This window comes from Bubalus kerabau, chromosome 5 (assembly GCF_029407905.1).
Source record: "Bubalus kerabau isolate K-KA32 ecotype Philippines breed swamp buffalo chromosome 5, PCC_UOA_SB_1v2, whole genome shotgun sequence".
Classification (NCBI taxonomy): Eukaryota; Metazoa; Chordata; class Mammalia; order Artiodactyla; family Bovidae; genus Bubalus; species Bubalus kerabau.
In genome coordinates this window covers 107,256,991-107,284,265 of record NC_073628.1, presented here as the reverse complement: position 1 = coordinate 107,284,265, position 27,275 = coordinate 107,256,991, and the positions used below count along the sequence as shown (strand labels likewise).

At 49.9% G+C, this 27,275-nt stretch overlaps 1 protein-coding gene and 1 long non-coding RNA gene across 3 annotated transcripts in view; one reads left to right on the top strand and one right to left on the bottom strand.

Annotated features, from left to right (window-relative positions):
• The window catches only part of KAZN (kazrin, periplakin interacting protein), a 1,028,616-nt gene that overhangs the window by 832,767 nt on the left and 168,574 nt on the right, over nt 1–27,275 (top strand). Inside the window, exon 1 of one of the 2 annotated variants that reach the window (XM_055582645.1) lies at nt 24,520–24,913. The exons of the other annotated variant lie outside the window; for it this stretch is intronic. Within the exon in view, the coding sequence (XP_055438620.1) occupies nt 24,706–24,913 (208 nt within the window). The 5' untranslated portion in view covers nt 24,520–24,705. Of the gene's footprint in view, nt 1–24,519; nt 24,914–27,275 lie in introns of those variants that run through there. 2 annotated transcript variants of the gene reach the window in all.
• On the bottom strand, nt 183–25,611 carry LOC129653205 (uncharacterized). Its single transcript, XR_008714985.1, has 3 exons — nt 25,304–25,611; nt 1,464–1,545; nt 183–540 (listed from the first exon to the last, which is right to left on the bottom strand). It is a non-coding gene; the product is annotated as an uncharacterized LOC129653205 (long non-coding RNA).

Genomic DNA, 27,275 nt, shown 5'->3' with positions numbered 1-27,275 from the left:
TCTCAGCCCTTGTAACACGTTTCTAGAGCCCCTTACCCTGGTGAACCTACAGATGTTTGCCAGCTTCTGACCTGATAAAGATCAAGGTCTTCCAACTGGGTATTAGGGTAGTGAGGCCTGTGAACCTGGGTGTGTGTGTGTAAGCGAGCTCTGTTGGAGCACATGGGCTTTCTCTACTGCAGCACACAGGCTTCTCTTGTTGTGGTGCGTGGGCTTAGTTGCCCCGTGGCATGTGGAATATTAGTTCCCCAACCAGATATCAAACCTGTGTCCCCCGCACTGAAAGGTGGATTCTCAACCATTGGACCTCCAGGGAAGTCCCAAGGCCTGTGAACTTGGATCTGGACCGTGAGGAATGATCTGAAGAAAAAGAAGCCAATTTTGGTCGCAGGCTTAATCTCTTTCATCCAAATGTGGGATTGGAGAGTCAAATAGGAAAGGAGTGAATGATTCCTGTGTGATACATCAAGCCACAGTCAGATGTTTTAACTACATACGTGACTTCCTATCCACAGGGTAGGTATCGTGGTCCCAAGGAAACTGAAAGAGAAGTGCAGTATTTTAGCCAAGATCATGGAACCAGGATGTGGCCCTCCACTCTCCTATGCATTACCCACTTTCCCCTCGCCTCTGCCCTCCTCCATCTCCTCGCCTCATTCTCCTCCCTACTCTCCTCCCTCCCACCTCCTCCTCTCCCTCCAGGCCCCTGTAATGTCCCCAAGACACCTCAGCCCCCGCTGCTCCCTCGGGAGGTGGGAGCTGCCCCTTAAGAAGCGCTGTCCTCATTTCACTCTCCCTCTGTGACCTGGTATTTCCGCCCTGGGCATTCAGAGTGGCAGGTTCCCACCACCCTCTCCTTTCTGCCAACAAAAGCCAGCCCGCCTGTAATCCTACTTTCCTGCACGCCCCCTCCATCCTCCAAAGTAGTGTCTTTCTTCCCACATTCTTCCTCCCCTGCTCCAGCCCTGTGGCTGCTTTCAAAGCAGGCCACTGGGGCTTAGGCCAAGTTCACCAGGAAGGCCCGGTATGACCAGGGAGGCAGAGGCTGGTGACCTGCGTGCCCCTGGGGCTCACTCTTGTTTGCTCTCCCTGCTGGCTGCACATTTCAGTTTTGTGGCACGTTGCAGGTAGGGACGGTGCCAAGAGGAGGGGGCCGCCTCAGAGCTACCACCAGAGCCAGCATTCTGCCTCCAAATCAGAACAGCTTCTTAGGGAGCCATTGTCACCCCTGCCCCAAGCCTGGTTTTCAGCCCCCTGGGAGATATCTTGTACTTTTCATATGCATTTAGGGAGGGGCTAACAGCTCTGGCTCTGTAGTCAGTTCTGCCACTTTGCATGAATTGAGACCAACCAGTGACTCCATTTGACCATCTGCAAAATGGGCACAAGGGTAGTAACTACCCAATAGGGTCATCAGGAGGACTACATGTCTGTAAAGAGCTTAGGCGTGAGCTCTGACTCACAGGAAGAGCCTAGCAAGTGGGTTCAGCTGCTACCATGATGAGGTCTATCTGGTGTCTTCTGTTGTCTGGAAATGGGAAGATCCTAAAAGGAGAAGGATGCAGGCATGGTTAATTCAGAGAAGAAAGTCTTCTTACCCAGACCGCCATGATTCCAAGGTTGGATACAGTGCCCATTTGGGTATGTTGCACTAACTGTCCACGAATATGTTTATTCAACAAATAATTGAGCATCCACTCTGTAGGAGACACTGTCTCAAGGGCCAGGACACAGTGGTGACACAAGACAGGAATGGCCCCTGTCCTCAGGTTGCTTATTGTCTGGTGGAGAAAGACACGCCATGAGCGCTAACAAATGATCTCAGAGATGCAGAAGTGCCGTGACAAATAGAACACACAGTCATCACTTGGTGATGCCTGGGGGGAGAGGCTGCTCCAGGTAAGGGGGTGGGAGCAGGGCCCCTCTGGAGAGCTGGCATCTGACTGAGACTTGGATAGGGAGAGGGACCTGGGCACAGCTGTGACAGGGACAGAGCAGTCAGAAGGCACAGGCCCTGAGGTAGGAAGCAGCTTGGCTTAGTCACAAGACAACAGGAAGGCCAGTGGAGATTAGTGACTGGAGTCCAGAGTGGGAAAGGCTGGAGCTGAGGTTGGGGGTGGGGGGCAGGGATATAGCATGCCCCTCACATCATTGTCAGGGTTCAGAGTTTATCCAAACAGCCAGGAGAAGATAGTGAAGAGGTCTAGGCAGAGAGTCCCATGGTCTGACTCGCTTTATGTCTGGCTTTTGGGTGGAGAGTGGATAGAGTGGGAATGAGATGGAGGCAGGGAGGCCACCCGGAAGCTATGCGATGTCCCTGAAGAGAGATGACAGCAGCTTAGCCCAGGGCGGCAGCAGTTGGAGTGGTGTGGTGAGAAGCTATGGATTCAAAATACGTTTGAAGGGGGAGCCGACAGGACCCGCTAGTGGGTGGGTCCGTCCAGGTCACACCCCAGAACAGTCACAGTGGGAGAAGCTCCCCCACAGCCCAGGGGCCAAGGTCAAGTTTCAAAGGACTGTTAAATCTGTGTTCCCATAGCTCCCTCTCTTTGGCGTGGCAAAGGTTCACCCTTCTGTCTCGCAACAGACAGGGCGCACATACTCAAGGAAAGCAGAGTGACACACGGAGTTATGGGGATGGAAACCCACGGGTCCCCTCTCTTCAGAGTGCAGCAAGGATCTCCAGCGGTGGCAGGCGCTTTCTGCTAATAAAACTGATAAAGGCAATTTATGCAGGTGTATATAATATGCATGTGCAGAAGCGGCCGATCCTCTGGGCCCCATAGGGACACAGGGGCCAGCCAAGGGTGCAGCACCTGTAAAGCCTGTGCTAACAGTCAGGTGTGTGCCTATCTGAGGATGCTGGGGGCAAACAGGGACCGGGGGCATGCTTTGATGGACACAGTCTTTATAGGCTAGAAAATCCAAAGTGCTGAGAACTGCAATTTTTTTATCTTCCACATTATTTCCAAAGGAAGCCTAATGTGCAGCTGGAGTTAGAAAAATACAGGACCTTGTACCAGCTTTACGGCCATCCTGCAAAATGGCATTATGGAGCCCAGGTGAAGGCAGCAAAAGTCCTTGTTTGAAATTCCCACCCACAGGGAATGAAGGGCGCAGACAGGTGGACCCCCTGGAGCAGAACATGGCCTGGTTTTGTTATTGCTGTGGACACTTTGGGTTTAGAAAATTGAGGCAGTTGTCCTGGGAGACAAATAAATTAAAAATAACCCTTAGGATGCCAGGCTCAGAAGATGCAAGGAAAAAAAAAACTGCTGACAACATGTTCACGCTTGTTAAACACAGGATCCAAACTGTACTTTTTGAGGAAGGAGACTGTGAAGTGGCAGGTTTTGTCCAGTGGCCCTAAGGACCATTGAGCACCAGCTTCCAGTGTAGAGTCCCCTTTCGCCTCAGCCCTGCAGGTGGGCACCCTCGGGTCTTGGCAGTTAGGTGGGGCACCCCTTCTCCCTGCCTGCCATGCTCCTGCTTTGGCTTTGAGGGGCAGGCTTTGCTGCGGGCACTTAGGGGACCAGATGTCAGGATTCCTCTTCCCCAGTGCATTTGCCAGATGGGCAGCCAGAGGATGGAAACAGACTGAGACCTGCTTGTCTGTCTCTTGGTGACAAAGATAAGGGTGCTGGGGAGTGAAGTGTGAATCTACCTGCTGACCTGAAAGACAGGTGCACTGTGCCCCCCACCACCCCTGGGTGCGTACGTGTGCGTGCGTGTATTCTCAGTTGTGTCCCACTCTTTGGGACCCCAAGGGCAAAGATTACTGGAGTGGGTTGCCATTTTCTCCTCCAGGGGATCTTCCTGACCCAGAGATCAAACCCACATTTCCTGCGTCTCCTGCATTGGCAGGCAGATCCTTTACCACTGTGCTACCTGGGAAGCCCACCCCTGGGTATAGGCTTTGTAAAAAGTTGCTTTATTTGAAAATCAATTTTAAAACATTGCACCAGAAACAAAATGTAATTTACAAAATCACAACCCTATTAATCTCACATGAATAGGTAACATTTATTGAACGCTTACTCTGCAGCAGACGCTGTTCCAAGTGCTTTCTTTACATGTATTTATGCACTTAACCCAATGGGGAGGCAACATTATTGCTCCATTTTACAGATGAGGCAACTAAAGCCCTCAAAGCTTAAGCAATCTGCTTAATGTCATCTAGCTGGGGCAGGATTCCATCCACTTTTTGGCTGTGCTGGGTCTTTGTTGCTGTGCAGGCTTTTCTCTAGTGGAGAGCGGGGGCTACTCTATAGTTGTGGGGCACTGGCTTCTCATTGCAGTGGCTTCTCTTGTTACAGAGCATGGCTCTAGAGTGCATGGGCTTCAATAGTTGTGGCACATGAGCTCAACATTTGTGGCTCCCAGGCTTTACAGCACAGACTCAGTAGTTGTGGGGCATGGACTTAGCTGCTCCATGGCATGTGTGATCTTCCTTCAGATCAGAGATCGAACCCACATCTCCTACACTGGCAGGCCAATTCTTTACCACTGAGCCACCAGAGAAGCCAGGATTCTTAATCTCCCCATTTCCAGTGCCTGGCACCCTGTAAGCACCCAGAAACTGTTATCGCCAGTGGGAAGTTGGCTCGCTGATTGGTTGGTTAGCGGGGTGATGAGTTACTTGGCCTGATTAGGCTGAAGAATTGTTAGGGGCCCAGTTTTGAGTCCACAGACCCAGGTTCCAATCTTAGTGCAGCCACCGCCTAGCTGTGTGACCTTGTGGGAATCATTCCCCCCACAGGCCCCAGTTTTCCTCATTTATAAAATGGGCAGAGGAGTTGCCCTACCTTGTAGGGTTTGGGCTGTGGATTAGAGGCGATAACTGCGTATAAAAACCTGGTGCATGGCAGCTGCTCAATAATGGTCACTGAGAGCAGTCTCCAATCTTTCTGGTACCAGGGACCCATGTCATGGAAGACAGTTTTTTCCCACGGATTGAAGTGGCGGGGGTGGGGGGGGGGTGCAGTTTGGGCTGGTTCTCATCAGGAGTGCACAGCCTAGATCCCTCACGTGTGCAATTTACAGTCGGGTTTGTGCTCCTATGAAAATCCAGTGCTTCCACTGATCTGATAGGAGGCAGATCTCAGGCAGTAATGTGAGCGACATGGAGCAGCTGTAAATACAGATGAAGCTTTGCTTAGTCGCCCACCACTCGCCTCCTGCTGTGTGGTCCAGTTCCTAACAGGCCACAGGCCGGTACCAGTCCTTGGCCCAGAGTCGGGGACCCCTGACTGCCAGGCCGTGCCCCAGCTGTCAGTGCAGCTTTGCATCCCGGTACCAAGAAACTGACAGCTGCACATCAGCTTGCAGGATTCAAGCCAGCTGTGCTGGCCCCGGGTCGCGGCACAGGCAGGTCCATTCCCTACTGGGGAAGCCACTGCTCGCGTCTTTCCAGGCGCAAATGGAGTTGTTTTCCATCCATCCCTCATAAGTGCACCTTCCTGCAGGTGCTGCTGGCCCCAAAGCTGGCTGTTCCCCATGGGGCAGAAAGTGCACTTTGAGTAGGATAACTCCTACTGCTTGGTCTTGCTGCCACCTGCAAAACAGGACCTGGTCCCAAGGGCCTGCACTGGAGAAAGAAAGGGCCCCAGGCCCGCATCCAGAACATCCTCCAAGGGTCTGCTAACCAAACATTAATAATAAGGGTGAACCAAATAGTTCATGCAAATATTTAATAAGAAAATAACACAAGTGGACTTCCCTGGTGGTCCTGGGGTTAAGATTCTGAGCTTCCACTACAGGGGCACAGGTTCAATCCTTGGTTAGGGAAGTTCACATGCCATGTGCATTGTGGTCAAGAAGAAAAGATGCTTCAAAAAAAAAAAAAAAGGAAAATAACATATGTGAATTCAGCTTACTGTTAACTGCCCAGTGGAACTTCTCTGTGAATGGTGGACAGTTTGACAGTTAATGTGATTGCATTCAGAGTATACTGGGTTTTTTTTCACTTTCTCACACTCTGTTCCCTGAAGCTGGGTGACCTTCCTAATTGTCTTAAGCGGATGTTGAAATGCGTTTTTATTCCTTGATTTGCTTGGCAGAGTTGGGACTGGAGCAGGCCACCAGGAGCATGCCTGGTAGGAAGGCTCAGAAGTGAGCCCTGCAGGAAACAGTGACACAGACCAATGGGACGGAAATGAGAGCCAGAAACAAATCCATGTGCTCTACAGTGAGCCAGCGTTTGACAGGGGAGCCAGGAATACTCAGTAGGGAAAACACTCAATAAATAGTGTTGGGAAAATTGGATGTTCACATGCAAAGGAATGCGAGTGGACTCCACAGAAATTAACTCAAAATGGATTAAATAAGATGTAAACACAGAACTATAAAACCCCTAGAAGAAAACATAGGGATAAAGCTCCTTGACATTGATCTTAGCAATGTTTTTTGGAGGTATGACACCAAAAGCACAAGCAACAAAAGCAGACGTCAACAAGTGAGACTAAATCAAACGAAAAATCTTCTGTGCAGCAAAGGAAACAACAAAAGGAAAAGGCAGCCTCTAGAATGGGATTAAATATTTCTGAACCACATACCTGACAAGGGGTTAATTATCCAAAATATAAAAGGAACTCATACCACTCAATAGCAAAAAGACAAATATCCAATTTTAAAATGCGCCAAATCCCTAAGCAGACATTTTTACATACAATAGATACATGAAAATGTGCTCAACATCAATAGTCATCTGGGAAGTGCAAGTCAAAATTACAGTGGGGTATCACCGCACACCTGTCATTATATTCTGCTATTTTAAAAAATACAAGAAATAACAAATGCTAGCAAGGATGTGGAGAAAAGGGAACTCTCATGCTCTGGAAGGAATATGAATAGGTACGGCGACTATGGAAAACAGTACAGAGGTTCCTCAAGACATTAAAAATAGAGCTACCATATGATCCAGCAATTCCACTTCTGGGTATTTATCCAAAAGAAATAATAACACTAACTCGAAAATATAAATGCACCCTCATGTTCATTGCAGCAATATTTACAATAACCAAGACATGGAGCCAACCTAAATGTCCATCAACAGATGAATAAAGAAGTCATGGAAAATTCCCTGGCAGTCAAATGGTTAGGACTCCATGCTTTCTTCCCAGATGGTGCTAGTGGTAAAGAGACATACCGGTGCAGGAGACGGAAGAGACGTAGGTTTGATCCCTGAGTCGGGAAGATCCCCTAGAGAAGGAAATGGCAACTCGCTCCAGTATTCTTGCCTGGAGAATCCCATGGACAGAGGAGCCTGGCAGGCTACAGTCCACAGGGTTGCACAGGGTCGGAGGACGTGATTGAAGCGACTTAGCATGCACCTGTGGTTAGGACTCCATGCTCTCACTGCTGAGGAACAGGATCAGTCCCTGGTCAGGGAACTAAGATCCCACAAGCCACATAGTATGGCTAAAAATAAAGTTGTGAGATATATATGTAAATATCCGTGTATATATACATATGTATATATATGTGTGTGTAGACAAATGTATATATGTATATATATGAATATTATTCAGTCATTAAAAACAGAAGGAAATCTTACCATTTCCAACAACACAGATGAACCTGGAGGACATTATGCTAAGTGAAATAAGCCAGACAGAGAAAGACAAATACCTAAATACCATATGGTCTCACTTACATATGGAATCTTGAAACAAAAGTCAAATTTATAATAACAAAGAGAATGGCGGTTACCAGGGGTTAGTGGGCAGTGGGGTCGGGAGGGTGGAGGGAATGAGGAGATGTTTAACACAGGAGACAAACTTCCAGTTATAAAAGGAGGAAGCTCTGGGGATCTAATGCACAGCATGGTGACTATAGCTAGCAGTATTCTATTATATACTTGAAAGTTGCTAGGAGAATAGAACTTCAGTATCGTCACCATAACAACAACACAGTGATAATTGTGTGAGGTGAAGGATGTGTTAACTAACCTTGTCATGGTAAATATTTTGCAATATATACATGTATCAAATGATCACATTATACACCTTAAACTTACACAATGTTGCATGTCAGTTATGTCTTAATAAAACAGAGGGTGGTGGGCAAATAAGAAAGAAAGAAGCAAGCCACTGCATGGCTGGTGACCTGGGAGAAGTAGCCCAATGCTGAACAGGAGTCCAGAGCTTATTGAATAATCCAGACATTTTGCTTTCTGCCCCACAAAATGAAAATGTTATCAGGGGCATGTTAATATTTTTTCAGCATCACAAAATGTAAAAGGTGAAAGCACAGATGATTAGTTGAAACACGAAAGAAATCTTTAAAAATCATGGTGCTCACCGACTGTCTCCCTCCCCTAGTGATCCCATCACTTTCTCGAGGACAAGCTGGTGACCCTCCGTGCTCATCCCTGAGGGGAGGCGACAGTGAAATAATCCCAGACTGCCCTCATCATGGAACCACTCGATATGCCTCCTTCTTTTGAAGACCTGGAAGGGGAGGTGTCTCTGAAACAGAGAACATGTGGGTCAAATTGAAGTATTCAATCTGGTCCTCCCTCCACCCTCTCCCTTCCCTACCCTCCCACTCCTGTGCTGGCATTTAAAATGAAGCCCCGGACTTTGCTGGTGGTCCAGTGGTTAAGAATCCACCTGCCAACGCAGGGAACATCAGTTCAATCCCTGGACCGGGAAGGTTCCACATGCCATGGGGCCACTAAACCCACATGCTGCAACTACTGAGCCCACACTCTAGAGCCCATGCTCTGCAGCAAGAGAAGCCATCGCAATGAGAAGCCTGTGCACCCCACAACTAGAGACTAGCCACCCGCTCGCTGCAACTAGAGAAAGCCTGAGCACAGCAAGGAAGACCCAGAACAGCCAAAAATAAATAGAAAGAACGAAAGAAATAGGATGCACATGCTCGGTAAAGGCTGAGACAGCTCTGAGATGCTGCCCCAGGAGGCCAATTGAGTTTGAAAAAATGCTCTGGGTACAAAGACAAGGCATGCCCAGGCATGTCCTAAACTGCTTCCGGAAAGAAGTGTCCTCTGAGCTCAGTTGGAGGGACAGACAAAAGGGGTTTAATGGAAGAGAGAACACAGCAGGCAGGGGACATGGAGTGAGCAAAGTCCTGGCGATGTTAAAGAGCCGGGGTGGGGGCGGGGAAGCAGGGGTGCTGCAAATGGAGCTGCATTTCCAGAAATCTGGCTAGCTGAGTATCCACCTGAGTGGAGGGGCACCCTGCGTCTACCCCCATCTTCCCCTAGAGCGGGTATGCCCCCTCCTGAACGTCCCCGGGGCCTGTTTTCATGGATGCTGTGAACTGGGCTTTGTTCTCTCGGCCTGGGCTAGGACTCTATTCGATGTGTCACAGCTTCTGCACTAACTCTGTGCCAGGATCTGCCTGCTTTATTTCATTTACTCTTGAGGACAACTCACCTAGAATGTTCTAGAGAGACACAACAGCAAAACAGTTAAGAGTATGTGCTATGCTAGGGGGAAGGATTCAGAGAAGCAAGAGTTAGGAAGTTTGAGATTGACACATAAACACTGCTACATTTAACATGGATACCCAAGAAGGACCTATTCTATAGCACAGGAAACTCTGCCCAATGTTACATGGCATCCTGGATGGGAGGCGAGTTTGGGGGAGAATGGATACATGTGTATATATGGCTGAGTCCCTTTGCTATTCACCTGAAGCTATCATAACATTGTCTGTTAATCAGCTCTAAGTGAGTGCTTAGTCACTCAGTCGTGTCTGACTCTTTGCAACCCCATGGACTACAGCCTGCCAGGCTCCTCTGTCCGTGGGATTCTCCAGGCAAGAATACTATAGTGGGTAGCCATTCCTCTTTCCAGGAGATCTTCCCAACCCAGGGATCAAACCCAGGTCTCCCGCATTGCAGACGAATTCTTTACCATCTGAGTCACCAGGGAAGCTCTAATCACCAATACCCCAATACAAAATGAAAAGTTTAATTTAAAAAAAGAAGACCATGTGCTGGAACCAGACTGCCTGAGTTCAAATCTCACATTCTTTCCTTATTAGTAGTATCCTTGGGAAAGTTAAAGTTAATTTACCACCCATATCTCAAAGTTTCCTCACTATAGAATTGGGAATAATCGTAGTATATACTTTGTAGGACTTCTATGAGGATTAAATTCATCACATATAATTCAGTACCTGGTACTGAAGTTCTGTGTGGTAAGTTCTATGTGAGATAACTGTTAGTACTCTTATTATTCCATTGAACAGGTAAAGAAACTGAGGCTCTGAGAATTTAAGCGATTCCTCCAAGGTCACAAAGTTAATATTCCTCTAGGTTTGCAAGGATTCCCCAAGAGAACCCCAAAGGTTCTCTCCCAGGCTTGACTTAGAGCCCTTACAAGCTGGACTTAGCCTTTACACCCTGCCCACAGTCTCCTCCTCCAACATCAAGCCCTTGCTTCCCACCCAGTACCCTTCGCACCTGACAGAGGCCACCTCGTCTCGGATGTGTGCCTCTGTGTCTGTTACTGCCGCCATACCTTTGTTTAGGCTGTGTCCTCTGCCCAAAATGCTCCCCTCCCCATCTCTGCCCAGCCTGATCTCTGCCCTCAAGACCCTGTGGATATATCTGGTGGGGGGAGCCCCTCCTCTGCACTTCTGGGTGCCTCCTCTTCAGCTGTCCACCTCCCACCCCCATGCACTCAGAGAGCCAAGGCCACATTTTACGCATCCTGGCTTTCTCCCGCCTTGCCTAACACGATGCTCAGAGTGCCGTCATTTCCAGCATGGGTGACCCTCCCTCTTAGGATCTGGTTCCTGGCCCAGGGCTATTTGGATTCAGCTCAGTTTCTCAACCTCAGCACTACTGATGTTTGGGGCCCAATAATTCTTTGTTGTGGGGACTGTCCTGTGCATCGTAGGATGTTTTGCAGCATCCCCAGCCTCTACCCATTAGATGCTGGTAGTAACTCCCCTCTCTCATTGTGACAAACAGAAATGTCTCCGGGCATGGCCCAATGTCCCCTGTGGGGCAAAGCTGCCCCACATTGAGAACCAATGATAACCAGAATTTCCCCGGGGGTGGCCAGGATGAGCAAGGGGCGACTTTAGCATGGGAGGGTGCAGAGGGGGAGCCTGAATCCCCCAAACCTACATGCAGGGAGGTCACAGAGACCAGGAAGGGTGGTTGAGATGATGAATGAGCAGGAGCGTACCCACCTCCTGCCCGTCACAGCCGGGTGGAAATGTGGTCCAGCTTTTACCATATCTTGAAACTCTTCAAAATAAGCCAGAAGTCCTATCTTTTACATGAAATTCCCTGATTCTTATTTACAAAACAGAAACAGACTCACAGACTTAGAGAATGAATGTACAGTTGGTTACCAGTGGGGAAGAGTTGGAGGGGAGGAATAGACTGGGAGTTTGGGACTGACATGTACACATTGCTATATTTAAAATAGGTAACCAAGGCTTCCCTGGTGGCGCAGTGGTAAAGAATCCACCTGCCAATACAGGAGACATGAGTTCTATCCCTGATCCTGGAAGATCCCACATGCCAAGGAGCAACTAAGCCCGTGCACCACAACTACTGAGCCTGCGCTTTAGAGCCCGTGTCCGGCAACTACTGAAACCAGCGCTCTGTAGAGCCCACGCGCTGCAACAAGAGAAGCCACTGCAGGAGAAGCCCCCACACTGCAACTGGAGTAGCCCCCATTCACTGCAACTGAAACCTGTACAGCAACGAAGACCCAGCACAGCCAAAAATAAATAACTAATAAGAGCTATGAGTCCGACACGACTGAGCGACTTCACTTTCACTTTTCACTTCCATGCATTGGAGGAGGAAATGGCAACCCACTCCAGTGTTCTTGCCTGGAGAATCCCAGGGACGGCGGGGCCTGGTGGGCTGCCATCTATGGGGTCGCACAGAGTCGGACTCGACTGAAGCAACTTAGCAGCAGCAGCAGCAAAAGCCTACTCTAAGGGGGAAAAAAAAAAGAATTAAAAAAAAAATTCCCTGTTTCTTGAATGTTGGCAACTAATATGAATTCTTTTTAAAACATGTGGGAAAACCAGAATATGTCTGTGAGTTTTGCTATGGACTGTATGTGACCTTTGTATGTGACCTTTCCTATGGACTGAACTTCCATCCTAGAAGCTTCAGGCAGCTCATACCTCTGAGGCCAGAGGATCCCCATTCTCTCTGCAGTGGTTTATGTCTCAGGCACTATGCACAAACCCCACACTAGGACTCTGAACCACACAGATAGTCTCTGTGCCTACACGGGCTCCTCCAGCCCAATTCCAAAGAAGTGGAAAGTTCTAAATTCCCAAGTGACAGAGAATATGGCAAGTACCCCTGGAAGGGGATCAAGAAGCCTGAGCTCTCATCCAACCCTGGCATTGATTTGCTGCGTGACCTTGAGGAATCATTCGCCCTCTCTGAGCTTCAGTTTCCTCCTCTGTCACATGTTTGTAGGATGAAGAAAGAGAAGGGAGGATGAATGCTCTCTGTTCCTGGAACTTAAATGAGTATTTCCTCTTGGCAGCACAGAGTCCCAGCTGGCCCCCAGTGCCCAACGGGCATTCTTGTCCTCAGACTGACCTGGGCAGGGACAAGCTGGTTCCACCTCTCAGCTCAGGAATCCTGCATGTCAGAGCGGGGAGTCTGGGTCACCCTGATGGACTCTTTTCTCTGTGCAATTGGGTTATGGATGCTGGAGGTTGTTCCAAGAGTGGAATCCACCATTCTATCACTAGGAAGAGTCAGACTGTTGGCCCTGCTAGTGCCGATGGCAAAGTTCTGGGTTAGTGAGACCCAGCAGAGCCATAAATTAATAAATAAGTTAATAAATTTTAAAATAAATAAAATAGATAACCAACAAGAGACTGCTGTTTAAAAAAAAAAAAAAGAATTTTTAAAAAAGAAAAAAATTCAATCCTGCCCACAGGTTCAATGCCTTAAGATGGCTCAGGTGGGCAAGCCTTCACGTGGCCCATCTGCAACCCTCGGGCAGTTTCCCAGGGGGCTCTGCAACTGAGAGGAGCCTCCCTTAAGCTGATAGGAGTGGAGGGGTTCTGGGAGATCTTTTTATCCAACCTCCTAATTGTATAGATGGGGGAACTGAGGCCCAAGGTCACCTAGACAACAGAACGAACACCGACATCTCCTGACTCCCTGTCCAGTGCTCCTTCTGATCTAGCATCGGGCTATTCCGGAAGTGGGCGCTGGTGAGAAATGCAGAGTGACAGATAGACACACAGACCCAGACAAGCACTGGCTTTGCCTGTCACCAACTGTGGTTTAAGACCAGTGGTTGTGGACTCCATGCCTAAGACACCTAGGCGGCAGACACACTGTTACCATGTGGGCTGGAATGGGGGTTCTATCACCTGGCCTCCTGATTTTTCCAAAATAAAGCTAAATAGCTGATTTTTTTGGTATAAATTATCCTCAGTTTTAAATGTTGGCCACTGGTGTTTTAAATGCCTTCTATTGGAGTGCTAGGAAAAGAAAACACATTTACAGGCCACAGAGGGCTCCAGGGCTACCAGTTGGCAACCTCTGCTCGCTTCTCTTATCCTCAGTTTACCCTACTTTAAAATGGGTATCATAACAGGATCCCTCTCTCAGGAGGGCAGTTGAGGGATTAAATGAAATGAAACCACTAGAGGGCCTATCTTACCCCTGGGCCCACAGTGAAAGGCAGCTAGTATTTGTTAAGACACTTTTCACAGGAGAAATGGGAAGAGGCTTGTTAAGTTCAGCATAAGGCAACTGGGAGGTCCTGAGCCAGAACTTGGGATCTTTCCATCAGTTTGCAAACTTGAGCGCTCGTTGCATGCCTCGTGTCATGGGCATGTGTCAATTTAAAACCCTATGGGGTAGGAGGTGGGAGGGGGCTTCAGGATGGGGAACACGTGTACACCCGTGGCAGATTCATGCTGATGTATGGCAAAACCAATACAGTATTGTAAAGTAATTAGCCTCCAATTAAAATAAATAAATTTATATATATAAAAAAAAAACCTGTCCCCGCCCTGAATTTACAGAGGAGGCAGGGTTGATCTTCATCCCAGGAATCTCAAAACGTCCCTCCAGTGGGCCTCTCATCCAAGAGAAACATCCTACTTTCAAAGGTCGGGTCTTTAAAAACAAAAAGAACGCAGCTCTTTTTACACTAGAAACACATTTCTGCTTGTTTATTTCAATGAGAAACTTTACGGGGAAAATGACTGTCCTTCCTACATATCTGTTCAACAAATCTGCCTCCCCAAAACAAGTTCCAAAGATATTAAAAGGACAATTCTGGGAAAAGAAGAATTTAGAATAAGTTCTAATTAGTCCCTGTGGGATTAGGGGCCATGGACAATTTCTACCCTGAGAACCCAGAGACCAGGGCCTAAGGTTACATCCTGATGTCCAGGGTGCAAAACGTTCTTCCTCCTGGGCTTGCCCACACAGGGGCCGCTGGGGGCAGCGTCAGGCCCATTCCTGGCTTTGCTGGAGGCCTTGCAGCCACAGAACCCTTTATCTGCTGTGCGGTGCTGACTTAGGCTGTGCGAGCTCTGCCTACAGGGTGGGAGAAGCCTGGAGTCTGCTCTGGCTGAGCAGGCAGGTAAAACCCATAATTACAGGAAAGCAGCCTGGGGCATGTGCAGACAGGCCTCCTGGAGCCCAGGCGGGTGGCCTCCCAACTAGGGAGAGCCCCAGGGTTCACACTCTGCGTGCAAAAAGCCATCGGGGTGGGGGAGGGGTAGTTATGTAACTGCGATGTGTGTGTGTGTGTGTGTGTGTGTCCGTGTGTCTGTGTCTGTGTTAGTCGCTCAGCCGTGTATGATTCCCTTCTCTGTCCATGGAATTCTCCAGGCAAGATCACCCAAGTGGGTCGTACAGCCACTGAAAAACTGGTGCTACACTCCATGGCCTCATTCCTCCCCACCCACTCAGGACATGAAGAGCTAGCACTCCTTGCTCCAGGCAATGGCGGTGGCCCTCACCTTTATCAGCGTCAGGGTTACCTGGAGAGGGCTGTTGAAAGACTTGTCAGGCCTCACCCCAGGAATTTCTGACTCAGGAGGTGGGGGTGGGGAAGAGGAATTACATTTCTCAAAAATGCACAGGAAGGGTGCTGATACAGCTAGTTCAGGGGCGCCACTTTGAGACCACTGCTGTAGGGCTTTCTGAGGTCAGTCTACTTGGGCCCCTGATTTGCTGTGTGTCTCTAGGCAAATATCTGAGCCTCTCTGGACTTCTTTTTCCCCCTCAGAGGGAGAAGCCAGCTTTTTCTTTGAACAGATAAACCCCACCTCGATGTTGAGATGCCTAATTACTGTTTGCCGGTAGCTCAGAGATGGTTGGATGGCATCACCGACTCAATGGACATGAATTTGAGCAAGCTCGGGGAGATGGTGAAGGACAGGGAAGCCTGGTGTGCTGTAGTCCATAGGGTTGCAAAGAGTTAGACATGACTGAGCGACTGAACAACAGAGACCTTCACGGGAAAGATCCAGGCCTTTGCACAAGGGTCTTTCTCCATGGTTCCAACTTGCTGTGGCCACTGAGACAGCAGTTGCTTTAGGAGAGATTGGCACCGTAAACCTTAAAGAGACAGGCCAGGCCAGGATCTCTCGCCCTCAGTGCTCCTGCATGCACGAATCTTGAAGCTGTTTGCTAGCCTGGGCTTTGGGACAATTTTGTTTCCCTGGGGAAGGACTCGTCACTGCCCCAGTGATAAGGCCTTTGCAGCACAGACAGTCATAATCAAAGTCATATCTGCCAGCAATTCTCCTGTCTCATCTGAATATCCAGGTTGACTACACTCAGGGACCTTCCCCATAGTATCTAAGACAGGAGTGGACTCATGGCACATGTGGGTGGACCCAGTGAAATAAACAAGGAAATAAGCAAATGGTTCTCTAACTGAACCGGCCCTGCAGCCCGGCTGTCTGTTTGGCCTTCTGCAGTTACGTGGGCTTTCCTACCCCTGGTCTCTTTTGTTCTTCACAGGACAGTTGTGGAGAGACAGGCAAGTGTTCTTATCCCCATTTCACTGGTGGGGAAACTGAGGCCCCAGGAAGGTGGTCTGACTTGCCCAACTCTGAAAGAGCAGTGTAGAACTCCATGCCGCAGACCCTTGCAAGCCTCTCCCAAGTCTAATTGGTGTTCTTTTCCATGTTCTAAGAGCCATTCTGCAGATAATTGCTGTGGAGATGAAGCTGGGAGAGGGGTCATCTAGGAATCCAGGTCCTTCCTGTTTCCAGGAAGGGAGAACACTTTCTTCTTTGCAGAAATTGCCAGTCTTTCTGGGAGTCTGCCTTAGGCCTGGGGCTTCCCAGGTGGCACTAGTGGAAAAGAACCTGCCTTCCAGTTCAGGAGATGGAGGAGACAAGGACTCGATCCCTGGGTCAGGAAGGTCCCCTGGAGAAGGAAGTGGCCACCCACCACGTGGTGTCACATGCTGGTAGACCCCGGGTGCCCGTGGCACGCTAACCTGCACGGTGCTTTACAGCCAGAGCCCAGGACGGTGCCCGGCACGTGGGTGGTACACAGTCAGTGTTGAGTCAATGAATGAATAAACGAAGACAGACATGGTTGAAATACTGAGTCTAAACTTACCAGCTGTATGATCTTAGACAAAGCCTTCCACCTATCTAAGCCTCGGTTTCTTCAACCATAAGTTCAGAAAAATGATAATTTTTATAATAATACAAAATAGTGGCATAATAATTAAGAAAACTGGCTCTGGAGGCAGAATTGCCTGCTTGTAACTCCTGGCTTCATCCTATTGTACTGTGTGACCTCAGGCAAGCTACGGAAACTCTCTGTTCCTTGGCTTCCTCACTGATAAAATGAGGATTGTGAGAGTACTTACACAGTGTTGTGAGAATTAAAATGAACTAATATGTATAAAGTGCTCCATGTAATATTATGCGTGCCTGGGTGCTCAGTCACTTCAGTCATGTCCAACTCTTTGCAACCCTGTGAACTGTAGCCCACCAGGCTCCTCTGTCCATGGAATTCTCCATATTGAAATGGGTTGCTATTTCCTTCTTCAGAGGATCTTCCCAACCCAGGGATTGAACACTTCTCCTGCATTGCAGATGGATACTTTACCCACTGCCACCTGAGAAGCCCATCCAAATACTATAAATAACCCTTAACAATGATGATTCTATCAGTGCGTGGATAAATTAAATTATAACATTGAAGTAATGAGAATGACTCAATGGACATGAGTTTGAGCAAACTCAGGGAGGTAGTAAAGGACAGGGAAGCCTGGTATGCTGCAGTCCATGGGGTCACAGAGTCAGACATGACTTAGCAACTGAATAATAATGAGTACATAGCAGAGTGCCTGGTACAGAGGTGGAAGGGCTCAGTAAACATTATTCTTTATTTTAAAATTAATTAATTAATTTGGTTGCATCAGGTCTTAGAGGCAGCACTTGAGATATCTTGGTCACATCATGTGGGATTTTTGTTGCAGCACGGGGACTCCCTGATTGCGGCATGTGGACTCAGTCGCTCTGGTGTATGTGGGATCTTAGTTCCTTGACCAGGGATCAATCATGCAGTCCCCTGCATTGCAAGGCAGATTGTTAACCACTGGACTACCGGGGAAGTCCCAGTAAACATTATTCATATCTTGGGCACTCACTGGCCCACAGCCTCTGTGTCTCTTGACTCACACATAGGACATGGAGACATGGGGCCTGAAAATTGTGGTGGTGAACCTAGTGGTCCTGTTCCCAGGAACCAACAGCCCCAGTTGAGGACCCCAGTTGAGGAAGAGGAAATACTGCCAGTGGCCACTGGGGGCAGCAGAGGCCCCATCCCCAGATGCCTGCTGAGGGTTCCCTGAAGTTGTCCTGACTTCAGGAGTTAATCATGGAAGGGTTGACCATTCCACTATGCCCACGATTCTCCATAACCCTGCGGTGCAAGGTATTCTACCAGAGAACACCCTTCATTTCTGAGGGTTAGAATCCCAACCCCGCGTTTACCAGCCATATCACCTGGGATAAGTCCCTTTGTCCTCCCTAAACTTCAGTTTTCTCATCTGGGACATGGGGATAGGGTGCAGGGTTGAATGAGCTAGAAAGGACAGTCCCTGGGGTGAAGTAAGGGCTCAGTCAATGACATTGTTACCAAGGTAGCTTGATGGTTATTAGCCCAGACTCTGCAGCCAGACTACATTAAGCTTGAGTCCTGCCTACATCACTTAATGGCTGTGTGCCTTTGGGTAAATGACTCAACTTCTGTGTCTGTTTGTAAAATTTGTAAAATGAGGATGATAATAATAGTACATACAATTCTCAGAATTGTTGGGAAGGTTATATAGTAAGCATTATGTAAATGTTTGCCAATATTATTATTAGAAGTCATAGTATTTTAATGTTATTGTTATTTATTCTGAATGCTGTTATGTTCAGTTGCTAAGTCATGTCCAACTCTTTGGGACCCCATAGACTGTAGCCCACCAGGCTCCTCTCTCCGTGGGATTTTCCAGGCAAGAATACTGGAGTGGGTTGCCATTTCCTTCTCCAGGGAATCTTCCAGACTCAGGGATCAAATCCATGTCGCTTGTGTCTTCTGAATTGACAGGCAGATTCTTTACCACTTGAGCCACCCGGGAAGCCCAATGATCCTGAATAAGCTGCAACATTTCAACTTTCTGTAGAAACCTCTCTGTTTGATAAGAACTTGCTCAAAAGAGCCTTAGAGAAAATGGGAGAGATGTGGCTTCTGGATGAGGAAGGAATTTTTCCTTTTGGTGCAATTCAGAATCTAATTTGGGATACAAGATGGTCTGACAGGCAGGGCACGGAGGCCAGCTGTACTTGGTGAAAACACTTCAACGTCTGGATCTGGGATAAGCATCTGCCTCCAGGGCAGGTCCTTTGGAAACCTCCAGAGAGGATCAAGATCCTCGACAGGTCGTTTGGGGCCCAGGAAAGATCAGCAAAGGTATCGGTGAGCCCATGACAGGAACACAAAAGTCTCCAGCCAAGAAGGCCTCCCCAGGACAGATGGCAGGATGGACAAGGGGTAAAATCCTCCAGCCTCCAAGGGCTGAGTTCTAAGAAGGTTTGAGGGAAAAATACCAGTCTAATCCTTCCCACTGCACCTGTGCCCCGGAGTCCTACGGGGATGGCCAAGTGAAGAAGATATCGGTACCATCCCCATGCCTTGGCCACAGAGGCATCCTGGGGCCTGCTGGAAGGACTTCTGAGAAATAGATCACAAGCTGCAGATCTCCATGGAGATAGCAGAGTGCTTATCTGGCTCAAAAGCAAAAGACACGTCGCTCTGGCCTCCTCCAGCCATGTCTTCAAGCTCACTTTTTTGAGGGTTTACTTTGTATGAAGCACCATTCAGGGCTTCCCCAGTGGCTCAGTGGTAAAGAATCTACCTGCCAATGAAGGAGATGTGGGTTCGATCCCCGGGTCAGAAAGATCCCCTGGAGAAGGAAATGACAACCTGCTCCAGTATTCTTGCCTGGAGAATCCCATGGACAGAGGAGCCTGGCGGGCTACAGTTCGTGGGGTCACAAGAGTTGGACGCAACTTAGCGATGACAACAACAAGCACCATTCAGAGCTCTGCATGTCCAAAAACCTCCTACCACAACCCTGCAAAGTAATGACCACAATCACCTCCATCTTGACAGATGAGGAGCCCAAGGCTTCTGGGCTGAAATCATGTGTTCTAGATTATACACTCGTGTGTGTCAGAGCTGGGATTTGAGTCCTGGTCTCTCTGCCTCCATAGAATGTGTCCCCAGCCTCCAGGGGTGTGCAGCATCCCGGATGGCCTTCACTGATCCTTGCCTCCTGGTGGTCACACTGTCTTGTCACCCCTCCCATCCACCTAGTGATTCCCTTTTAATGAACAGAACAGGGGAAAGGTGATGGATGCCATGTTCAAGATTAAGTTACAGTGTCAGACAAAGAAGGAGAAATACCTTATGACATCCCTTATATGCAGAATCTAAAACCATGAGACAAATGAACTTATCTACAAAACAGAAACCAACTCACAAGCTTAGAGAATGAACTTATGGTTGCCAGGGAGGAAGGACGGAGGAAGAGACAATTAGGAAGTTTGTGATCAGCTTGTACACACTGCTATATTTAAAATGGCTAACCAACAAGGACCTGCTGTATCGCATAGGGAGAACTCTGCTCAGTGCTATGTGGCAGCTGGATGGGAGGGGAGTTTGGGTGAGGATGGACACGTGGATATATATGGCTGAGTCCCTTTGCTGTCCATCTCAAACTATCACAACATTGTTAATTGGCTAGACCTCAATACAAAATAAAAAGTATTTTTTTAAAAATTAGGTTACAGAGACAGCAGTCTCCATCTTGTGCACGCCCTCTCTTGCTCTTTCCTGGAGCCCAAGGTGGAAGCAAGCTGCAATTTTTGGAGAAGATCTACAGCTCTATGGCCAAGAATGGAGCCACTGAGCTCAGTGGTGGCTTTACCACTGAGCCACCAGGGAAGCCCTGAACGGTGCTTCATACAAAGTAAACCCTCAAAAAAGTGAGCTTGAAGACATGGCTGGAGGAGGCCAGAGCGACATGTTGTGGCCTCAGGGCCCACAGCCAAGGAGGTGTGGAGGGTCTCAGTCCAACACAAGAAACTGAGTCTTGCTAGGGAGTAGTTGCTCCCCAAGGAGAGCCCTAAGTTGAATGGAGCCCTGGCTGACACCTTGCCGGCAGTCAACACAGAAGCCCTAAACCTGAGGCACCCAGCCAGGCCACCCTGGTCTCCTGACCCACAGAAACTGACAGATAACAAATGCTTGTTGTCTCAAGCCTCTGCAATTTGGGGTGATTTGTCACGCAGAAATAGATAACGAATACACTTGCTATCACTACTAGCGACACACACAAAACACACATACCCCCACAGCCACCGTGAGAAGGATTAAAACAGACCCACTCACCCGTATTGGGCAGAGCTGGGAACGCCCTCCTCTGCTAACCCAGCCCTTCGTTTCGCTTTTGCCCGTGAGGGTGCTTAGATGCAGAGACAGAAGGACCCTTTTCCACAGTTGCACACAAGCTAGGGGATTGCTACCAAGGTCTCCAGACTCCGGGAATTCACGAGGGTGTCACAGACAAAACGGTACAGTCTTGAGAATCCACTGTTGCTACCTTCTCTTAGTGCCAGGTGTTTGAAGACAGTAATTTTGGCTGGAAGATATCAGTTAAACCTCTTCTATAAATACTAAAAACATAGTCAAGGAAAAAAGCCCTCAAAAATTCCAGTGGATTCAAATATTCAACTTCAAGCAGATATTGAATATAGTGGGGTTTTAAATATAAGATTTCTGGGTTCTGTTCCTTAAGTCAAATATATCTTGTCACATCACTTGCTCCTGTGATCTAAAGGAAGTTTCCTTGGGAATGAAGAGGCGCTGTGAATGGGAATTGCACTGACCCCTGATGTCCCTGATCCCCAGCCTCCTTTTTGTTTTCTTTGGTGGTGCCCTGTTGGCCTGAGGTCAGGGTCATGGGGACACTGTCTGGCCTCAAAGCTTTTAAACTAGAGCAGCCTCCCAACCCTTGGGCTGGGTTGCCAATCCCCACCCCCACCCCCCTACTTTGAATTCTCACTATGCCTTTGCTCCTTATGAGTAGTCAGGAGGACTGGAGGGGGACAATTCCTATAGCCTTTCTCCTCACCCAAAATCCTCCTTTCCCACTGCCTTAAGAGCCTGGACACGGTGTACCCAGAGGGACAGACAGAGCCAAACCTCAGGCCCAGCTGTCTCCAACATCAAGTCTCAGCATCCCACAGGGAGGCCAGCAGATCTTCTGGGAGAAGGCCCAGCTACATAATTTGTGGGTCCCAATGCAAAATGAACGTGTGAGGCCCCTAGTTCAAAACTAATTTAAGAATGTCAAAGTGATGACAAAACCCCAGTGCAGGGCCCTTCTGCAAGGCGGCACATTCAGAAGCCAGCCCGGACTTGGAGTCTTCAATGCAAACCACCCTGGAGGTACCATTCCTGGAAAACGGGCTGTCGTTCCCTGGCTCCCGCATTTCCTGTTGCAGAGTTAAGCAGAAATGTCTCCTGGGCCCAGGACATCCTCATAATCAGAAACATACCTCGAAGAGGAAAGACCTCCCACTCAAGGCAGATGGATGGTTTTCTGGAAGGCTGCAGGCTGCCGCTGCTGTCACAGATTTGCCTGCTAGTAACGTTGTGAACAGGGAGACAGAGAGGCTGAAGTTGACTAGGGGAGGCCTGGGTCATCAGAAAATCCCAGAAAGTGAGGGCAGGTGGGCCCAAATGCCATATGAAGTCCTAGTCCTGAGTGTGGGGGACACACACACACACACACACACACACGTGAGCCAGGCCAAACTTTGCTGAGAAAGGAGAGCAGCAGAAACTCCCCAGGGTTGGAAGCTTGAGAAATAGCTTGGATCATTGAAACGTCAGTAGCAAATATGTGCAGACTCTAGAAGACCAGTGAGCACCTGTGGCCAAGTGAGCCAAACAGAAACTTCTAGACATATTGACCTCGTTGTTCTTTCTCCTCTTTCTTCTTAGGTTTTAAAAAGTTGCCAATATTTCAAACTTAGGTTTCACATCAAAATTCACATTCCTAGTAGCTCCAGAAAAAACGAACAAAAAATGGCACCTCTGGTAATGCTGGAGCCAAATTCCTGTATGACAACCATCTACTGCCTCCTCTAACTCTAACCCTAACCCTCCTGTTTGCCACAGTCCCTGCCACTCCCTAAGGTCTCCCTGACATTGAATCCAAGTGGCAAGTGCTCATATCCGTGCTTGTACTGCTGTGTCCTCCTTACAAAGTGAAGAGGGAAGTGAATGTTTCTGTGAAAAAAAGGAAAAATAGGAGACTGACCAGGAGTTCCATGTACTTCAAGAAATATGGGAAAGAGCGTGCTTCTTTGTAGAAGTGAAGAACCTCCCTATGAGTTTAATATGCAAAGACTTTCTAAGTAAAAAGAACAACCTAAATGCCTTATAAAGCAGACCAAAGCAGTCCCTGCTGTCCCTTCTCTCTCAGTCCGAAACAGAGTCTCCAGGACCAGATGTCTCCAGGATGAAAGACCCTCCCAGCTTCTCCTCCCATGAGGGCTCAGAGTGATCTTTCTTTTGTTCTGTTCTGCCATTTTTCCCAGCAAAGGCGGAGGACATGGGGGATTCCCAGCACCTCTTGTAACTTGGTATGGGGTCAGTTTCCCTCTCCCAGAGCGGTATGGGTGTTTAACCCCATGGATGGTTTTCTTCCCCAGTTGGGAGCATCACTAAGATTTTATGTACCTGTCCGCTCTCCACTGAGCAGCGGGGGGTTCCATTAGACAGGGCCAGAGGATCTGAGGCAGCCAGACTTGTACCGGGTGGGGGCGGGGCGAGGGGAGGGGTGGAAAATTTGGTTCCCATCACTGGTCAGAGAGCCATATGCCAGGACCTAGAAGTTCCCAGAGCTCAGGTGTGGGCCAGTGGAATCCATAGGCGACTGAGCCAGGCCTGGAGGAACTGGGGTGCATGCTGCCTGGAGGGGGAGGCTGAGGACGCCAGAGAAAGTGTGTGACTCCTCACCCAGCCAGGTAGCCTCACCTTCCCATGTCTATGGGACCTGCCTCCTGGGGCTGCAAGGAGATAATTAGTCCTTCTAAAGAGTATCATAATCCCCAGATCAAAGGGGGTTCAGAGCTGCTGGGTTCACTTTACAGTGAACTCTGCCAGCCACGGGAGCACCCACTGGAGGGGGCGGGCTCGGATTTGCAGCCCCTTCAGTATGTCACCTCCTACAGAGCTTGGCTGGCCTAATAACCCACAGGGCAGGGACCCAGACCCTGGTCCTCCCTGGAATCGCTTCACTTGCCACATGCCTCCCTCCCCACCCACCAGAGGGGAGTTCATACCTAGCACTGATGATGGGTGGGAAGTCCTAATGTCCCATTTTATAGATGGGGAAGCTGAGACGGAGGATTGAGGTGCAGACATAGGGTCCCCCGCCAGTGCTTCCTCACGGCTATGGGCCGTATCAGTTTTCCTCCCCACTGGCACAGCCCTTCCGCTCAGTACTGCGTGCACTTAAAGCAGGACGGGCCGCACAGTCCAGGTGAGTGAAGGAAGTGTCCCAGAGGGCCCACCCCTTTTCCTGCCTGCTTTTCCGCCCTCTCCCGGCCACTTGCTGGGACTTCAGCTCTCCGGCAAGGCTGTCCCAAGGGTGTCAGAAAAGTAGAGACACACATGCAGGCTGGGCTACCTGGATTCAGGCCTGTCACTCCCAAGCGCTGTGACACTGCCCTTCTTTCGAACCCTGAGCTTCTCTAGGAATGACCATGCTGGGAACGTATTGAGTGGCTAGGGTCCGGCGCACAAAGGGGCGTCGCGGCGCTCTGCCCGGCCTTGGGGCGAGTCTGGGCGTCGCGGAGGGGCCGGGGGCGGGGTCGGGGGCGGGGCGAGCGGCGGTGCTCGCCAGCCCGGAAGGAGCGGGAGGAGGAGCCGCGGGAGTGAGAGTCGTTCCCACGTGAGAGACTCGGCGGCCGAATTCCTCGCGTGCGGCGGCAGCGGACAGCCGGGCGTCCCGCCGGACGGAGAGCCCTGGTCCGGCTCGCGCGGGCCGCCGGGCGGGCGGCCGGGGCGGCGCTCGGCTGCGCCCCGATGCGGCGACGACCCCGCGGGCTGTGAGCCCGGCGCCCGCTGTCGGAGCCCCCCGCGCCGCCACGGGCAGCGCCCCCCTGGCACGCGGCATGCGGGCCGCCGACTCTGGCACCTGGGAGCGCGTCCGCCAGCTCGCGGCGCAGGGCGAGCCGGCGCCTTCCTGCGGGGCAGGGGCCGGGCCGGCGCGCCCCCCGGGGCCCGCAGTCTGCGAGCCGAGTGCGGACGCGGCGGGATCGAGCGATCGGCCCCGCGCCGGGGCACCCTCAGCTCGAGCGGATGGCGACTGCAGCCAGCCGGGTAGGTGCGCGCCGAGAGGGGAGGGCGCCGCGGCCGCAGGCCCGGGAGCGCCGGGCCGGGCGCGCGGGGGCGCTCCCGACCGGGATCCGGCAGCCGCTGGTGGCAAAGTTCTCGCCGCACCCGGAGCCCCGAGCGCCGGCCGGGGTGCAGGAGGAGACGCGCGGGACGCGGAGTTAGTCCTCAGCCTGGGGTTTTCGGGGCTCGGCGGCTTTCCGGCAGAGCCCCGTAGGGAGCTGCCGAGGGAGGTCAAGGCCACGGGAGCCGTGCAATCCCGCGGCGCCGGGAGACCCGGGTCTGGGTCGGATCCCGTGCCTGTTCTGGGAAGCGTGGGAATGGGGCCAACCTCTCGGTGAGTTGGGGAGGCCCCCTGTGACCGCACCTGTAACCCACCTGGCAAGCCCATCAAGTGCCGAGGGGAGCGCTGCCTTCCAGCAGCCCTTCGCAGACGAAAGTGATGACTCGCTTTTGCTAGGAGCGAAGAGATTTCTCGTACACTTGAACGACTAAGGCAGAAAGAGAAATTGCCGCGGAGGAGACACAAATGCAATGGTCTAATTATGTATCGTTGGCTAATCCGCCCCAAGCAGAGAACAGCGTTTGAGCGTTAAAGGTTCCGAGTGGATGCTCCGGTTCCATTCTTTTCCGGCCTCAGCTGGTTCCTCCCCAGCTCAAGTTAGGTCATGGAAGGTGGGGCACAGGAACCCCTGGATCCTCCAGATTCTAGGGTAGGAAGCTGGAAGACGAAGGGCTTCCGAGAAGACTGTCATCATCAGTTTGAAGTTCGAATACTTTTTCTAGGAAAAATGGGGTGGGGGGTGGGGAATAGGTGGACCGCATGATTATTCATTATTTCTTGAACACCCATGTGTTCCAGTAATTTACTTGCAGTGTCTTAAAATCTTATTACGACCCTGGCAGTGAGGCTATGTTATCTCCAGGAAGATGAGATCAGAAAAGGCTGGAAGTTAAGGGACTTGCCCAAGTCCCAAAGCCCTGAAGCCCTGGTACTGGAATTTCAAATTCTGTCTGGTTTGGCACCAGAATGCCTCTCCCAGGCAGCAAGCTTACCAACTGAGAAACACCTGGCTTATTTACCTAATAATTCTTTCCTAAAAACAGCCAACTGCAAGACCTCCTAATTCCAGGCTGCCCATATTGGTTTCCCCAGGAGATGGGATTCCAGAGGTCAGAGTTCTAGTCACAGGAGCTGGGACCACCAACCGACTCTGATTAGCTGAGCTGCACTGGGGTTCTGGAACAGCTGGTGTCTTTGATCACCAAGGGTCTGGAAGCGGGACACTGAAACCTGGAAGGAGCTTGAGTCCCTGGGCCTTTGGTTTAGGAGCTGGGCTTGCTGGACCCAATCCCACCTCCTCCCCTGTTGCAAAGAGCAGTTAGAACCCGAGACAGCTTGCTGTGAAACAGAATATAGATGCAGAGAATAAGCAAATGGGAGGGCTTGGGCAAGTTGTTTGATCTTTCTGAGACTCAGTTTACATCTGTAAAGTGGAGATATTAATAATGTCGGATACATTTTGATCATTCAGAAGCTCATGTCTGCAAAGCACCTTGCCTAGTTCATATTTGATGCTGATGAATATAAGTCATCAGCTTTATTTGTGGGGCACCTTTTGATGCCCCTACTGACTCAGTTTTTCTTTAGGATGAACTGTTAATCTGTCCCATCTCCCTGCTCCTGAACTATGTCGAAATGACATCTGTTTTGTCTGTAAAATACTTCCGTGATCCCAAGCTGACTGTTGGGCCAGTGGAGGCTGTTATTATGTACACATGTAGAAGAGGGCTGGTTGGAGATAAATCTGTTTACTTTTTGTCTATATAGACTCCACTTGTGTATCATGATAACAACATCCTAATGACATGATGTAGCTGAGAAAAGCCTGTCTCTGAGGTCTGGGGGCGGCTGTTACTCCAGTGGCCCTCTTGGTGTCCCTTTAGGGCAGAACTCAGTGGGCATCTCCTTTCCTAATCTACACATGGCATCGCTGGTATGAAACAGGATCAAGCCAGCAGCTAAACCAGAAAGTTCTGAATTCTCTGTACCCCACCACCCTTCACCCTCTTCTGGTCTCTGGATCTTAAAGACCAAATGCAGTTTCTGAGGAAGTCCATGGTAGTTGGGCATGGACACGGGTTCTCAAACAGCCTATCATGGACACCGGTGCTCACACCATTCGCTGTCATGAGGGATTTTCCTCTGGGAAGCCAATGGAAAGTCTTCAGGCTTAGAACTGCAAGTCAAAATTACTACTGAAATAGACATTTTAGCCAGGCTGTAAAGTGACTCACTTCAGGATCTTAGAACGTTACTCCCCAGCCCAATGCAAAGCTCAGTTTAAGA